The sequence below is a fragment of the Perognathus longimembris genome, chromosome 4 (assembly GCF_023159225.1).
Source record: "Perognathus longimembris pacificus isolate PPM17 chromosome 4, ASM2315922v1, whole genome shotgun sequence".
NCBI lineage: Eukaryota > Metazoa > Chordata > Mammalia > Rodentia > Heteromyidae > Perognathus > Perognathus longimembris.
The window spans coordinates 20252539-20268978 of record NC_063164.1 but is presented as its reverse complement, the minus strand read 5'-3'; the positions used below and the strand labels follow the sequence as shown (position 1 = coordinate 20268978).

At 40.7% G+C, this 16440-nt stretch overlaps 1 protein-coding gene across 3 annotated transcripts in view; it reads right to left on the bottom strand.

Moving 5' to 3' along the window:
* Positions 1–12533, bottom strand: part of Erbb4 (erb-b2 receptor tyrosine kinase 4) — a 975681-nt gene extending 963148 nt beyond the window's left edge. For all 3 annotated transcript variants that reach the window (XM_048344825.1, XM_048344826.1, XM_048344827.1), the window contains exon 1: positions 11692–12533. In XM_048344825.1, coding sequence (XP_048200782.1) covers positions 11692–11773 — 82 coding nt within the window. In that variant the 5' untranslated portion in view covers positions 11774–12533. The remainder of the gene's footprint in view (positions 1–11691) is intronic.
* Between the last annotated feature and the right edge of the window lie 3907 nt (positions 12534–16440).

Genomic DNA, 16440 nt, shown 5'->3' with positions numbered 1-16440 from the left:
ACTAGAAACTTTAGGACTGTACAAAAATCAATACTACATGACCCATTTTATAAATATGATGTCAAAAGCATATGTCTAGATGAGGTATGCTCACATTTAGAAAGAAAATGTTTTGAAAATTATTGCTCAATGGACCATTATTTTATCCAAAGATATACTAAGGCATTTTATACTGTACTTTTATCTCACATAATAATTTTCTTTTTGAAGCCATGTGCTCTTGTATATTACTAATTGGCACCAATTACGTACACTAGGGGAAAAAACACAAAAAGAAATTGTATAATGATGTTCACCACTCAGTTCATAAAAAGCAGCATTACTTCCTCAAATTTATAATTTTCAAACGTATCCAGATTAACCACAAGTGTTTCGCTTCCTCAAATTTATAATTTTCAAACGTATCCAGATTAACCACAGTTTTTCGCTTGAAAATCTTTTGCTTCAAAAATCCTTGACTAGGTTGATGCTCTCAAGACCTTGCACCTATAGTACTTCCATTCCTGTATTATTTATAAAGAGCTTCCCCTGAATCTTGGTTTGCCACTGTTTCAATATTTTCTCAAGAATATCAGGATTATGTGATAGTTTTCTTAACCTACACAGTGCGAAGAGAGAATTGTATAGGATACAGTAGTATTGGGAAAATTCAGTGTAACTGGAAGTAGGACTCCTTAACCAGTAGCTTTATTAGACAAATTTCATGTGGTGATCAGGAAAACTAAATGAGCTTCTGGACCAAAGGAAGAAAGATGCAGTGTGTCAAGCACAATGGTCGTGAGGCAGAGGAGCCAGGTTGTTGGTAGGTCTCACTGGCTTTGGCAGCCATGAGGAAGTTCTGAAGGAAGCTGAAAAGCAGAAAGCAAAGCCACCTGCCTCTCAGATGTGCTCTCACCTCCCCACTGCCCCCTTCCATACCACTCTAGATTTCTGTCTCCTTGTCTACAGAGTAGGCAAAAGATGGTCTCATCAAACTTTCTTCTCACAGATTCTTATAGGAAAAAGGATGAAGAAATTTCTAGACAAAACTCAGACAGTATGTTGTTATTGCCTCCATGTTCCATTCTTTCATCAACAGACTATTCTACAGACAGTTAATTTGGAAAGATACATTAACTCTTTCAAGCCACTATACATTAAAGCTCAGTTAGTGCACCCTCGTGGCCTAGAAACATAGACAATTCCTTTGCATCTGCTAACTTGAGGGGGAAAGAAAAGTCAAGATGAAAATGTCTTTCCTGGTAATATCTGACAACATAAATACTTCGACATCGCACCAACTTTCAGACTACAGAGTAAATCATTTAAAAGAGCACCTGGAAGGATCCCCCATCATTCCATCACTCAGTTATCCTGAAGTGCTTTTTTTTATAGGATCCTTTTTAAATGGCATACATATGTCGGTTTGTCTATTTTAAGATACTGAGAAATATTAGTTATGACAAAGTTATCACATATATCTAGAAATAGAAAATGCCACACTCTGTCTAGAATTTTTTCATGAAATATTAACAGTTCTCTGAAGCCAAATATTCCTCCCGAGTGTTTGCAAAATCACTTAATAATACATTTTACATTGTATTGTACTAGGGAGGAGTCCCTGCATTAAAAGAAAAGGGAAATTGATGTGATTTTCTGATATCTCATCCTCATTAGTTCCTAACATGGTCCTGACTAAGAGTCAATAAACACTTATTGTTTAAATTGCCTAAATTTAAAAGTGGGAGATAAGAATTGTCAATATAATGTCCATGTAACATAAAATAGCGGATAATAAAAATTACATACTTAAGAAGAGCGTTCACATTCATTTAACTTACCAAAAATAAAACTGACAGAAATACACTGTCCCATATTATGAGCAGACTCTTAAAATGGGCCAGGGGCCAAATGATACAGTCTGGGAAACACTCCATTTGAAGAAATAGCCTAGGACATCCAAGAAAGCAACTACAGAAACTCCCAGGGCAAATATGGCTAATATCTATTATTAAGAATTCTATAATTATGTTTCAAAACAGCTTACTTTGTGCACTCTATGGTTTAATTACAAATAATAACCATCTATGAATTAGCTTAAAACTGTTGTTCTTCTTTCATTAAAAATATTTCTAAAGTGCTTACTGTGTATTTGGCAGTACATTAGCCTCTACAGGGGATAAAGACTCTTATTCTTAAAAACTGAAAATTATACAATCATGTAGATTAAATAAGGCAAGGGATGTTAGTAAAGCTTATAGAATCGGGTGGTCAATTGAAAGATCTAGTGAACTTAAAAGGTTCAATGTCTGGCAGAGGAAGCAAAAAGCCATGAATTACATGGAGAAAGAGTCAGCAAAAGTCAAGACAATGAACAAGGGTTGGTCGTGGAAAACTCAGGAAGCAGCCTGGTCTTTGGCAGAATACATCTTTAGAAACACTAAGACAGGATTAAAAAGAAACTTGGAGATGATTTTTAGCAGGCTTTGAACTTTACAATTGGGATTCACTGGCTTTCAGAATAAAAAACTAAAATAGTAAACATTAAGTTATTTAAGTGGTGAGAGTGACTGGAAGACTTTAGAGTTTGTACAACATTAAGCAAGAAAACTAGCGAAGAGGACTTTTCTTTATCACTACAGTGACATTTCCATTGAGCAGATGATTTTATTTTTAAAAGAAACTCATCAGGTGTGTACTAAACAAATTTGTTTAATTGATGTCATTGTAGACAAAGTGACCAAAAAACCTGCTAAAACAAAAAATGAAAGTGTCTGAAAGACACATTATTTGATTTTATTTTTACTTGGTTTTCATAGGTCCCTATAGAAAGAAACTCATATTCTCATATTCTTTAAGCCTACAGGGAAGAAAAGCAAATAATGACAAAGAACGATTTTTGGTAAAAGGACAGTTTGCCTCAAGCAAAATAGTCATTCCCATTCCTGACCTCTGTTAGGCAGGCAGTTCTTGCTATGATGGAGACCATTCTACAATGAAGATTGCACAAGTTATTGCTCAAGTTACAGGCCAGAGAATCACAGAACCTGGAGAAGACATTGCCACTCTTTTGTTACTCTCAACTAGACATGAGATACACTTAGTAGAAGGCAAAAGACTGAAATATTTATTTTCTGAAGACGAGTTTATGATCCCCAATATATCCTAAGGGCTCAACACTTGGATATCTACTTATACCAGACATACATGGGAATAGACCTAAGCAAAGTTCAAAGAGTAGTAAAGATTTATAGGTGAAAGGGATGATCTACAGGTGTGATCTTTTAAGAAAATACATGAGTGATTTTTCGTTTTCTTCTCTTTAAATACTTTTAAATTCAATTGAAAACTGCAGATGGGCTAATTCATAACTAGGAAAGCACATACATATGTATGTGCACGCACACACACATTCTTGATTTCTATTCGTTTAACTCTCCGGATTCAGAAAGTGATTCTTGCATATTCTTCTTGGTGTTTACTATGCTTCAGTAACTCACACAATTTTGGAGATAATGTGATTAAGAGTAATGATCCTGAACTACTCCTCAAAGGAGTTTTAATGATGTTGCACAGGAAGTTCCAGGCTGTCTATGTTAATCCTTTCTCTTGGTGGTAGGGGGTGGGGGGATGTTGGCTCCATAATTTCTAACAGGAAGTGACTCTTCCTGTCAAAACAATTTTCAATTTTTCTTTCTATGAGTAAGACTCACGAGGGCACTGATCTTGCTCAAGAAAGCTAGTGTGTTGGCGGGTACTCAGCCATGACCAGGCAGAGTTAAGATTATATCAACAGGCTTGAAGTCACAAAGCCCAGGGGCAGCATCTTTCAAAAGCCAACCAGAGGGAGGTAAGTATACCATAGAAATAAATTCATAAAGTCTTAATATTCAAAATACTGCTTATGTTTATGTTCAAAGGATACAATGATGTTTTAGTAGAGACCTGAAAAAATAAGAGGGTCTGTTAAACAAGGTGGGTCTTTACTTTGGGTTCAGTGATGAGTCTGGACAAATTTCAAGTATTTCCTATGAGTTCTGGATTAGAATATCCATCACCTACCTGGTATTGAAGAACACATCATTTATTCTTTCAATATATTTTATTGAGGTATGCATATAATTTGTCATGAATTAGAGAAATAGCTATTTTCTATTTAGACACATAGCCATTCCCTATAATTTCTTTCCATTATCTTCATAAAGTCTTAGACAAAAGAAACTCTGAGAAATCCTTTTATACAAATACTAAGGTGGGCTGTTCCCATGTAACTTTTGGAGACAAAATTCTATGTCCAATGTCAGCCTCACAGATAAACAGATCCTCTTACAGAACTCTCTCAATGTGCTTAATTGCTTTAGTGTCTTAAGTTTACTGTGTTAATGTCTTAGTTTCTTTGTGCATTTTAAGTTGTATATTCAATCACTGCTTATTACCTAAATATGTATATTAAAATAATAATCGTTCCCTTGATAATAATAAGTCTTTCTCTTGATAATAATAACAATAAGTCTTTCCCTTGAAAAGCACTATACAGTATGACAAGTCGGTTTGTGGATCCAATCTACTTCATGGTAATTGGGCGGGGGGGGTCTTTCAAAACAAGAAAGGTTTGTATTTATTCTTCTCAAAAATGTCTATGACTGTTACACAGCTTCTAACTATTTATTTTGTAGATAGTAATATCTGTATCAGAATAGCCAGTAATTTTCATTACCTGACTTTCCTCTTCCAGATTCCTCATTTAAAAATGTGAGGATTGGACTAGATCAATCACTCCCATCTAAGCAGCACTAGGTTTCCATGAAGCCAGGACAGAGCAGAGAGCACAGTAGATAAAAAGTCAGTAAGTGGCCAAGGTCCCAAAGATGACTGCTTGCTGCAACTTTATGAAAAGCAATGGGCTGGGGATATGGCCTAGTGGCAAGAGTGCCTGCCTCATATACATGAGGCCCTGGGTTCAATTCCCCAGCACCACATATACAGAAAATGGCCAGAAGTGGCACTGTGGCTCAAGTGGTAGAGTGCTAGCTAGCCTTGAGCAAAAAGAAGCTAGGGACAGTGCTCAGGCCCTGAGTCCAAGCCCCAGGCCTGGCCAAAAAAAAAAAAAAAAAAAAGAAAAGCAAAAGGTTAAAATTTGTTTTGTTGTTCTTTCTTTCTGTTGTTTATGTTTTGTGTAGGCATAGAGGATTGAACTCAAGTCCTGAGTATCCCTTAGTGGTTTTTGCTCAGGATTTTTGGTGGTTAATTGGTGACAAGAGTCTTAGGGCCTTTCTTGCTTGGGCTGGCTTTAAACTGAAATCCTCAGATCTCACCCTCTTGACTAGCTAGAATTACAAGCATGAGCCACTGGCACCTGGCTTATAAATCTCTTTTTGAATTCGCAGGGAAAAGAGAACTCCACTTAAAAATTTAATTAAAATCCCATGGATGATTATTTTCCCCTAGAAACTAAATATTTTCCCTATCCAACTGAATCATTACAAACATGTAAAATGTGAATAGCTTAAGATTGACTTTTAGCTACTGAGAGGAGGGTGAAAACTGAGACACAGAAACAATGGTCTCAGGCAAGATCACACACCAAGTGCCTGTAGAAGAACCCGGATGTCTTAACTTTTCTTTTGGTGCTTTATTCTCCACTATCAGAGAACAGCGAGCTTGCTGCTGCACTACCCATACAGCAGGTATGCTCCATGCCTATGAAATTTCATGAAGCTGCTGCCCCCTGCAGTTGTGCAAAATAATGGGAGGGTAGGACCATCAATCAAAATTAAAAATGAGTATGAAACAATTGCCACATGCTCAAAGAAAATCTTTAGAATTAGGCCTCCAAGTGTTTACACATTCTATATGTATATGAAAAAAGTGACACAGCTTTCTTTCCTTACTAGAAAACAGTAGCTTAAGTATCAAATATGAAGACAAGAAAGTGATTTAAAGCTTTTGCTTAAAACATGGAAATATATAGGTAAAGCCTATGTTTAGTAAACCATGTCAGAAAGAAAAATCTCAAGAAAAAATAATGTACAATGAAATCTAAAGAGACTGTAGAACAATTTCCAAAAGGAATATCTGAGGGAATGTCCTTCAGATACAAATTTTGTAGAGTCAGATCTCTTTATTTGTATTTTTCACAAGTGCTGTTTTGAAATAGATGGACTGCAGAGAAAGTTTATTTTGCATATATATAAAGTTTTTTGCATACATATAAAGTTTATTTTGCATATTCCTAAATTTTAAATTACACGTGACATTTGAAAAACAATTAACTTGTAACTGGGATGCATCTCAATATCACACGAGGCTCAAGTTTCTTTTTTAATTTAGAAAACTGTTGTACATTGAAGAAATGGGAGAATATATTCCAAGTGTTTCAGAAAAGCCACTTCACTAAGAGATGGAAAAGAGTTGCCCAAAATATTTTAAAGGTCCCAGAAGAACTGTCCCTCAAATAGAGAAATCCAGGTTTCAGCCACATGACTACAGCCTGTGTGACCTTCAATCCAAGATAGGCAGTTGGGGGTCTTCTTCAAACTGTATGGAAGAACTACAGTTGCAAGGAAAATTGGTCTAACATCTTTTTAAATGCATGAATAAGAGAAGAGTGTGACCTTTTCTACCACTAAGATTTTACTCTTCATCTCTAATATTTATCATAGCTCAGAAAAATTAAAAAATAGATGCAAATGCAATTTGGTTCTATATAGTGAAATATTAACATTACAGTACCTGTCTAAAATGATATAACCTGGAGAAAGGTTGGTAGTATGATAAATTTCTACTCTGAGCAGCATTGTCAGTTAATCACTTTAAAAGAAATAACAGAACACTCAACTCTACAGCTATTGATTTGGACGTGTATAAGATAATTTCAATGTAAATATTAACATCTCCATAAAGCAGTATCCTTCCAGAGAGTGATAAATTATGGTAAGTACCAACAAGTTAGCATTGAGAACAATATCCTTTTTGATCATTTGTTTAATTGTTTTATGTATTTACAAATCACATATCCAACCACAGCAGAACAATGCAGTGCCAAAACTTAATTGCTATTTAAAAAATACATGTTAAATCCTCTCAATAACAAATTTGACATAATATAAATTGACAACACATTAAAGCATTGTAATGTTTAAAACATTCTTATTCAATTAATAGTGGGGAATGTGCATTCTCCACATTCATTAATATCAAGGTGTTGCTAATGATCAAGCCTCAGAATATACTTAGAGCACAATTCTTCGTATCACTAGCATGTATTAAATGGCACTAGTTCATCTTCGTGCCTTGGTCAAGAGGGGAAAGAGGAAGGCAGGTGGGCAGAGAGAAAAGAAGAGAAGAGAAGAGAAGAGAAGAGAAGAGAAGAGAAGAGAAGAGAAGAGTTCTCTGTGGAAAGATTTAGCCTTGGAGTCAGGGCTTTTGAGATGTGCTAGTGATCTTGGATCGATGCTGTTTTATTTTCCTTCAGGAATAAATCTGAGCAATGGAATGGCTTGCAATTGTTCAGCCAACCAGCCATATCAGATTTATCAGAAAGAAGGAATGAAACTGGCTCAGAGAATTCCTGCAAAAAATAGCTGAGTGGCAGGTTACTAGGAAAGACACAGAGAAAATGAATACACTTAGTGATAGAAGGAAATGTATGTATGTATATATATGCACACACATATGTATTCACCTACACACATTCATATGTGTAAACTTCCTGAATAATAAATATCTATAGTAAAGGAAAGAGAGAGTGCATACGACAGATGATAAATAGTACTTCTATTTAAAAACCAAAGGGATGAAAGCTCATGAATACGAAATATTTGAATCTACTTTCAGAAGGAAATATGATTTTCCATCAAATGAATGCAAACTCTAAAAATCAGCCAATGTTAACTTACTGTGTTCAGGTTAGAATAAAATACACATAAATCTTCCATGAAATACATGCCCTGGTAAATATTCTAATGTAATTTCTTAATTAAGACACATTTCCAATGACTAAATGAAAAATACATATAAAGCAGTAAGTGCCTTGATTTCCAAGATATTTGACTCTCTATGCATGCATGATTAAAATAAATAAAAGCAGTTGAGTTTAAGAGGAACCATGACAGAACTAGTGTTATTCTATTTCATCACAGTACAAAGTTATAGCATTTTCAAGTAATTTGTGTCTATAGTAATACATATTAATTTGTTTAGAAGTATTCTAAGGGGGAAAATATGTTCTTCTACAAAGCCTTCTGTATCTGTATGAATTTCGAAATTAAAAGAACAAAAAGGAAACACTGTACTCATGAGTGTTCTTACAGTTAACACATGCAACAAAGATTGATGCTCCTTCTTTGAAGATACATTTAAAGGCTTTTTGCCACTTTAACTAAGTTTCATTAGCATTTTCCTCTCAGATGTAAAAAAAAAAAACACACCTAAATTTGGAGGTAACAATATACTATCTTAAATATATAGTAAGATGTATGTTTCTATTAAATGAAAAGAAGTATCATTCCCCCCCCCCAAAAAGGGAAGTCAACTCATTCACTATATACTAAGATTTCACATTACATATTTTTATTTCAATACCAAGGTAATAATACAATAGTAATAACTTTCCATACTACAAGGAGAAATTTGGCATTAGTCTTTTGGTAGAAAAGGCTTTATAAATGCCATACAATAAAAGCCTTTGGCTATAATATTTCTAGATAAAATTAATCACTGGACATGAGATTCACATCTTTTGGAATTAATATAAAATTCTATTCTCCAAAAGTGATATTTTTTCCCAAGCCAAAGTAAGAAAATATATATACACTTTTAAAGGTCCTGTTCCATTACAATTCTTTTCAGAAATATCCTAAAGATCTACATACTAGCCCCTCCCCCGTCTGTTTTTATTCAGTTCACATAGAGCAGTAAATAAGGTGTATTCCTTCTGCTTCTTATGAAATTAGCATTTCAAAAATATGCCACTTTCCCCTGAACTCCAAGCGTGTCTAATAATGCGAGAAGCAGATTGTCTTCCCTCGTTTCCTTAATTTGTTTCATCTAAAAGCAATTCACTCAACATCTTGTCGCCCTCTGGCAGCTTAGTTTACTTATCCGCACTTAATTTCTCATTTGGACCAAAACAAACTCCTCCAAACTGCTACTGACTGCTAACCGGGAGACGTGCAAGAGGTATTTACTTGGAAACTGTCACACACACACACCACACACACAGGCCCTCACTCACACCCCAGACAGTAACTTGTTTTTATAACAACACTCCATGAAAATCAGCTGAACTTTGCCTGTGTGGTGCGGGGGTGGAGAATGGAGAAAGGCGTCCCCAGGGGCGCATTTCCAGGTTCCGCGGGATCACCTAAGTAAGCTTGGTACAATTATCTCAGGGATGCACCCGGTAGCTTTGCTTTGTGCAGACCTTTCATCTGGATCACTTTGTGTTTTGAACAAGTGAGGATGGCTTTTGTGCCCCCCAGAATTTCAAGTACAGAATTCACACACGGAACAACAATGGCACGCTAATCCTGGCGCTCTAAATGGGCTCACTTGCGGGTCTGATCCTTCACTCGGGGAAAGGAGAAGACTGGAGCCGGGGAGCCAGCCTGGTATGGCTGGAGATGAGGAAGGGGGAACAGCTGCAGAACTAATTTGGATTCCATTCCTTGCAGAAATTCTGAAAAGGGCTTTTCGGCATGGCATAGCTCAACCGGGAGCCTCACTGTTGTACCAAAATTGCTGCGGACTCCCTCGTAGCGGGGTCCCCCAGCGGCCGGGGCTGAACCAGACAGCCCCCCAGGAGGTCACCTCGTAGAAATTCCTCTCGACTAAGCCTGCGTGTCAGTGGCAAGTGTTCTTGAATGGGTCCGTGCACATAATCAACCCATTGAGGGGAAATAGGAAGGGGCTGGGTGTGGAGAGAGGGAGAGAGAAAAATGAATCTAAGAGGCTGCTTGGAATCTCAAGTCCGTCTTGGTGTGATTCCCGCGTGGCTGGAGTGCGGGACCTGGTCTGCGTGAAGAATTTCAGAGTGATTGGAGGGTTCAAAGGGGAAGTACAAAAGGAGCACATATGCCACCCGAAGGTCATTTTGAAAGACTCAAGGATTATAACTTGTTATTTACTAGGCGGGGGAGGGGGTGACGGCGGAGGCGGGGCGGGAAAACTACCGCGCGCTGTTGTTTTTTTTTCCGGGTGAGGTCAGCAGGACACCCTCGGGGGCACCGAGCTCTCCGATTGCAGCACCCTCCCCTCGCTTTATCTCCCCTGGGGCCGCTTCCACCTTCCCGCCCCCAGTCCCGGATGCTTGCGGAAATCTCCCTAACTCTCCCAAAGCCCCCCGATGGCCGCCATCAGTCAGTCACTGGTTCTCCTCAGTCTTTTTCTGTCCCATTCCCGTCCCAAGGAAACTCGGTGCCAGAAACTTTGAGCTCCCTCGCACTGCAGGTGCTGTCAATAGCCCAGCCCGCCACGGCGCGCCTAGCCCCCCACTACGCTGCCTCTGGGGGTCCCTTAGCTCTCTGCCTAGCCAAATACCTGCGGCGCCAGCCCTCCGCGCACCGAGCCGTCGCCACCGCGCCCACCTCGGTTTAAATCGATTCGTGAGATCGGTTGGCTCTGCAGCCCGGACGGGCAGTAAACAGAGAAGTTGGAGGGACTCGGGCCAACAGCAAGTTGAACTACAGGAAGAACTCTTCCCCGAGCCAAGCACAGCACCCCACGAGGAAGGCCAGGCTGCTAGCTCCAGTGTGCCAAGCCTTTTTCTGTTTCTTTTATTTATTTTTTGTCCTTTCCCCTTTTCCTTTCTGTTTTTTTTCCCCGTTCTCTCTCTCTCTCTTCCTTCCTTCCTTCCTTCCTTCCTTCCTTCCTTCCTTCCTTCCTTCCTTCCTTCCTCCCTCTCTCCTCCCTTCCTCCCTCCATCCTTCCCTCCCTCCTTCCTTCCTTTCCTTTTTTAAAGAGGTCAGACAAGCCAACAAACACTCCTCAAGTCAATCGGGCGACAGCTCCGGGAAGCCGGCCCGTCAGGCCGGGAGTTCCGGGCCTCAGACCGAGGCGCGCCAGCCCGCTGCGCTCTTGATGCCCGGGAAGGGCTGGAGTCCGGGCTGACCTCGCCAGGCTCCGGCTACTGGGAGCGCAGCGGACACTAGCAACGCGTGCAGGTGCAAAGCCGGCTTCGGGCGCTCCAGTCACCACAGTCCTCTGCTCAGGAGAGGCCCACCCGGCACAGCCCTGGGACCCTCCTGCGCGCTGGGACGTGCGCGCTTCCCTGAGGCTTCTTCTCTCCAAGACCCAGATGGGAAGTGGAGATTCTCTTCTAACATGGGGGGGATCTGAGTCTCCTGTGTCCCAAACTAGTGTCACCAAAGGATCCCGCTTAGACTCACAGAAAACGCGCCAAGAAAGAAGGAAGGAGAGGGTTAAGGAGAGAATAAAATAAAAAATAATAAAAGGGGACAAGAACGCAGAGTAATTTTTAGGATAAATAAAATACACAGTACACACACACACACACACACACACACACACACGGGTAAGTTGGGATGGAGAGGGACGACTTGAAGCCCAAGCCAAAAGCCCTTATCTAGTAGTGTCTCCGTGTCTGGGGGGGGGGGGGGCAAGAGGGCATCCGAATGGGCAAAGAGGCAATGGAGCCACCCGAGCAGCAGCAGGTTCAACAGCTGGAGCGCAAGAAAGAACCGCGCGACCCACCTGACTGCGAAGCGCTGGGCTGGACAGTCTCCGCCGCCACGAGAAGGCTCACCCAGACCCACAGTCCTGTCGCCAGCTTCATTTTCTGGAAGTCTCAGATCCCGTGCTGACAATTACATGTCCAAATGACATATCCCCTTTCGGGCACGCGGAGGAGAACCCCCAGCCAGGCGCGCGTGGGGGCGCTGAGGAAGGCGGGCGCGACGCGCGCGGTAGTGCACGGGCGCCCAAAGCCAGAGACTTGAGTCAGCGCCCCCGGGGGTCCACAGTCCGAGACCCCGCCAGGGGCTGAGTGTGCGCGCGGGTGTGCGCGGGTGGGAGAGTGCTCCAAGGTAGGCACTAGGAGCTCCGAGCTGGACTGTGCAGCGATTCCCCCGTGGGAGCCTTCGCTTCCTTGCTCCCTCCTCACTTTCTCTGCCTCTCTCTTTTCTCTCTCTCACTGGTTGGCCAACAATTAAAAAAAAAAAAAAAAGGAAGAGGGAGGAAAAAAGGTTTCCAAAAAAAGTTGATTGCAAAGAGGCGGTAGGGTTCCGGCCTCTCTCCCCTAAGCTGGGCTATGTTCAGCGCTTCTTGTTTGCAATTCTTGCACCTCGAGTCCAAATCGGGAGGGACGGGGGAAGGGGGAGAGGAGGGAGCTTCTCGCTTCTCCCGGATCCTGTCCTTTTTTCCCCCTTTCTTTTCTTTTTTCTTTCCTGTCAGCTTTCCTCACACTTGTCCAGCGGCTGCGGTAATTAAAGCTCCGAGCGTCATTTCCAATGCTCCGCGGTCTCCAGCTGCAGCCCCACAGAGAAATTAATAAGACTCCGGAATAAAAAGAGGCGGGGGGTGAGGTGGGGGAGTAAAACAACCCTCCACGCAACCAGGCAGGCTCTCCACAGCCGCGCAAACCCCGCCCCTGCTCTGACCCAGCTAGCCACGCCCTCCTCCCCCAAAGAGAAATCTTATTGGCTCAGCCACTGCCCAAAATCTTCAGCCTAGGGAATTGGGAAAACACCTGTCAGGGAACGGGCACCGGAGCCTGGATGGTAGAGGCGCGAGAGAAGCCAGATTTAAAGGTCTCACCTGTGATCACCAGGCACTGAAACTGCCCTTCGTGCACTACAAGAAGCCTGGGACCGCTGGCCCGTGGAGTGGACCCATCACAGGAGGGATGCTTGCAGGACAAAATTTTTGACAAAGCAAAGTCACTAATTTCTCCATTACTAATCCACAGAGGGCATCTTCTTTTGAAATAGAATGAAAGGTAATATTGCTTAGAGGGGGGAAAAAGAAAAGGAAAAGGGAAGGAAAGAAGGAGAAGGAAGACAGGGAGGGAGGGAGGGAGGGAGGGAGGGAGGGAGGGAGGGAGGGAGGGAGGGAGGGAGGGAGGGAGAAGAAAAAAAGAAAAACCCATCTCTTCTTTCCACCTGGTCGAACTTTACACTCAGGAAGTACTACAGAAATGGGAACAGTAGCCAGGCACCCTATGGCCCATGCAGTACTTAGGAGGCTGAGATCTGAGGACTACGGGTAAAGAGAAAGTCCATAAAATTCATCTTCAATTCACCACTCAAACTACCTAAATAACTAAATAAACAAATACCTGAAGTTGGAGCTGTGGCTCAAGTGGTAGAGCATTAGCCTTGAGCACCAAAGCTCAGGGACAGTGCCCTGGCCTTGAGTTCAAACCCTGGACTGGCCCACAAAAGAAGTGGAGATGCTAGCAAATGACTGGTAGGCTCTGCACATGTATTTGTAGAGCCTTCGTGTTTTAGATTTTGTGGAAATTGTCTGAAGCTTGAGCTGTTCAGTTTGAAAGGATTTAAAGAGGCCACATGGTCACATAAATGACCTCATGTGATTAGACTTATTCTGTAACAACTTTAGGACCCCCACCCCACCCCACTCCTCCTTCCTATCCTGTTTATCCCTCCACAGGTTTAGGATCCCAGATAGTGACAAGCTATAGAAACCTCTGACCTTTTCTAAACTGAGAGTATCCTGGGACAGAGCCAATTTGGTCTGCACATCCCTTATATTTTACATTTCTGAACCTGTTTTCCAAGCAGAGGAAAGAACCTTCTGAGAATAATAGGTTATTGGTGTGCTATTTATGCAAGCATTCTATGTTTGAACTATTTTCTTTAGTCTGTTTCTCTAGTAGCAGCAAATATATAAATAAAAAGTATCAAGGGAGTTTAAACACCAAACCACCCTGCTTCCTCAATCATCATTTGACACCTTCCCCTTCCCCTCCCACATCTTTTATCTGTGGCCCTGCCCCTTAAGAATTTCCATGGAGCTAAAAACAGATAGGAAAGCAAAAGGCTGGGGCCCTATGCCTTCCCTTTCCTATACCCACAGCTAGTAACAGGCCCAGTGGAGGTCAAATAAGCTGAGTATGCTGTTTTACCCAAAAGCAGCCTAGAACAGGGAGAAACTAAGCTCAGGGAAAATGATGGTGGTGACCTGATCAGAATGGTACCAACTGCAGAATTGTCCACACAATTTATCTTTGTTTTTGTCATTACTTAGCCCTCTCCTTATCTCTTCGTTTTCTTTATTCACACTCTCTCTCAATCCCCTTTCCTTGTCTTTCTTTAGCTTCTTGAGGTGACTCTTAGGCATTTCTCATACATAAAAACCACTTCTGTTCAAAAGTTTTGTTCTGTCCCTACCATAATAAGATGACAAAAATATCCTTCTTTTTTTGGGGGGGGGGGCTGAGGGGAGGGCAACAGTGATTAATTAACCTTCCATATTTTCTAAAGTCTAGATTCTGATGGAAATTGTTTTGCAAAAGTGAAGAAATGAACTTTACATTTCTGGTGAAAATTTAAATGGACTGAGTATTTGAGATTTTTTTTCTCATTTTGCCCATTGTTATAATTTGCACTACCACATGATATTTTTGTAGTTCTTCTATAGTGAACTATATACATACATACACATATATTATATTTTCTAGAAATTTTAAAGGATTTTTAAATTAATACTGGTAGGATTGGAAAACATTTTATAACTCTGTGGACACTAGACCATCCACACATGGTTTTCACCAGTTCATTTACCAACACACCCTTAAATCTGTTTCTAATTCTGTTCATTCTGTTTTGATCCCCATTATCATAGTTGTGACTGAATCAATGATTACAGCCTAGCCAATGGTAGATATTTGATCAGCATCCTATAAAATGTGCTGATTTAATTATGAGATGTAGAGGTGTAGGCAGGCAAGTAGTACTTGATATGGGCAAGCCAGAAGGATGAGAAAGTAGAAGACATAGCTTATAGTCAAGAATTGTTCTTTTCTGAGTACATGTTTAGTTATTAGAATAAATCCCACAATAGGAACACTTTTTGTGGCTATGTGGATTGACAAAGGCCAAGACTGACCTCTGGATTTCTACACTTTCCCTTCTTTCTTTATAACAAAAACTTACAAGTTAACTACAGTGTGATACTGTTACTTGAAACCTGAAAATAAAAGCTGAATAATTCTGCTAATTAGTAAGCTGAGCAATATTAAACTTATTAAATTACAAATGATTGTCTTGAATTATCTGCTGGGTTCCCCTTTTCTATGAACAATCTCTTAATCTCAGTTCTATATTTTTAAACTAGATACAACTTCATATTACAAAAATTGGCATCCTTTGGTTCTAAGTAGCATTAAGTTCTAAATTAGACCAGGTTAGATAAATCATAAGATCGAGTCATTACTGATTGAATGATTGAATGATAGGGGTCACTCTCAGCATTCCTAGGAAACTGTAGAAGAGAGAATGTTAACATGTCTTCTTCCTCAAGTCTTGATGGCCTAGATGACCTCACTTAAGTTGGTGTCCCTTCTCTGGGAATTTTGTTCTTAGGAAAGAAAAGGTTCCTATTAAGTTTTCTCTGGCAGCTTTTGAGATCTAAAGTATGGGAGCTGGCCACTGTTTCCTTGTAAGTAGGGATCTAGGCTGCTGTGAGAAAGAATGGAGCAGAGGTTTAAAGGGAGTAAAAGTCCAAATGAGTTTGGAGAGCTTTCAAGCTCTTAATACTCCCTTTTTCATGAAGTTAGTTCAATTTTCATCTTTGTTGTCTGAAACTAGAACAATGAGACATGACTAAAAAGTACTGCAAGTTGACTGAGGTTAAACAGGCCACCACGATTCTTGAAGAAGACATAAAAACATGGTCTATATTCTTCAGCTTCTCTTTTTGGTTTCTCACTATTAACTTCAATTAAAACCCTATTTCCATTAGAGATGTCCTTGTCCTAAGCTCTTTCCCAAATTTGCTTCTCCCCTTTCTTTCTTACACTAGAAGTAGAATTGAAGGGGACTCTTGACACAATGCTGCTGGTGGTGGAAAGAGCATAGTGTTGAAAAAGAACTATACCTTCCATTGCCTAGAAAGTGTCCTCCTCAAAAGGATTGGTGAAAGCTTATTTCCCATATGGTGGCAAATAACAGAAAAGTGATTGGATCATTCTTCAATTGGTTAATCCATTGATGAGCTGATACAGAAAAGGGCGTTTGGAGATGGGGCCTTATTGGAAGTCACTGGAGTAGGTAGGTAAAGGGATGTCATCGAAGAATGTGTTTTGTTGTCCTGTCTTCCCCTCTCCCCTCCCTGCTTCCAGGCAGCTATGAGCAGCTGCCCAGTACCACGTGTTCCCCTCCATGATCTGCTGACTCAACACCAGCTCAGAGCAATGGAGACAAACAAGCATGAAGTAAAAAGTTCTCAAACCATGAGCCAAAATGAATCATTCTTCTTGTA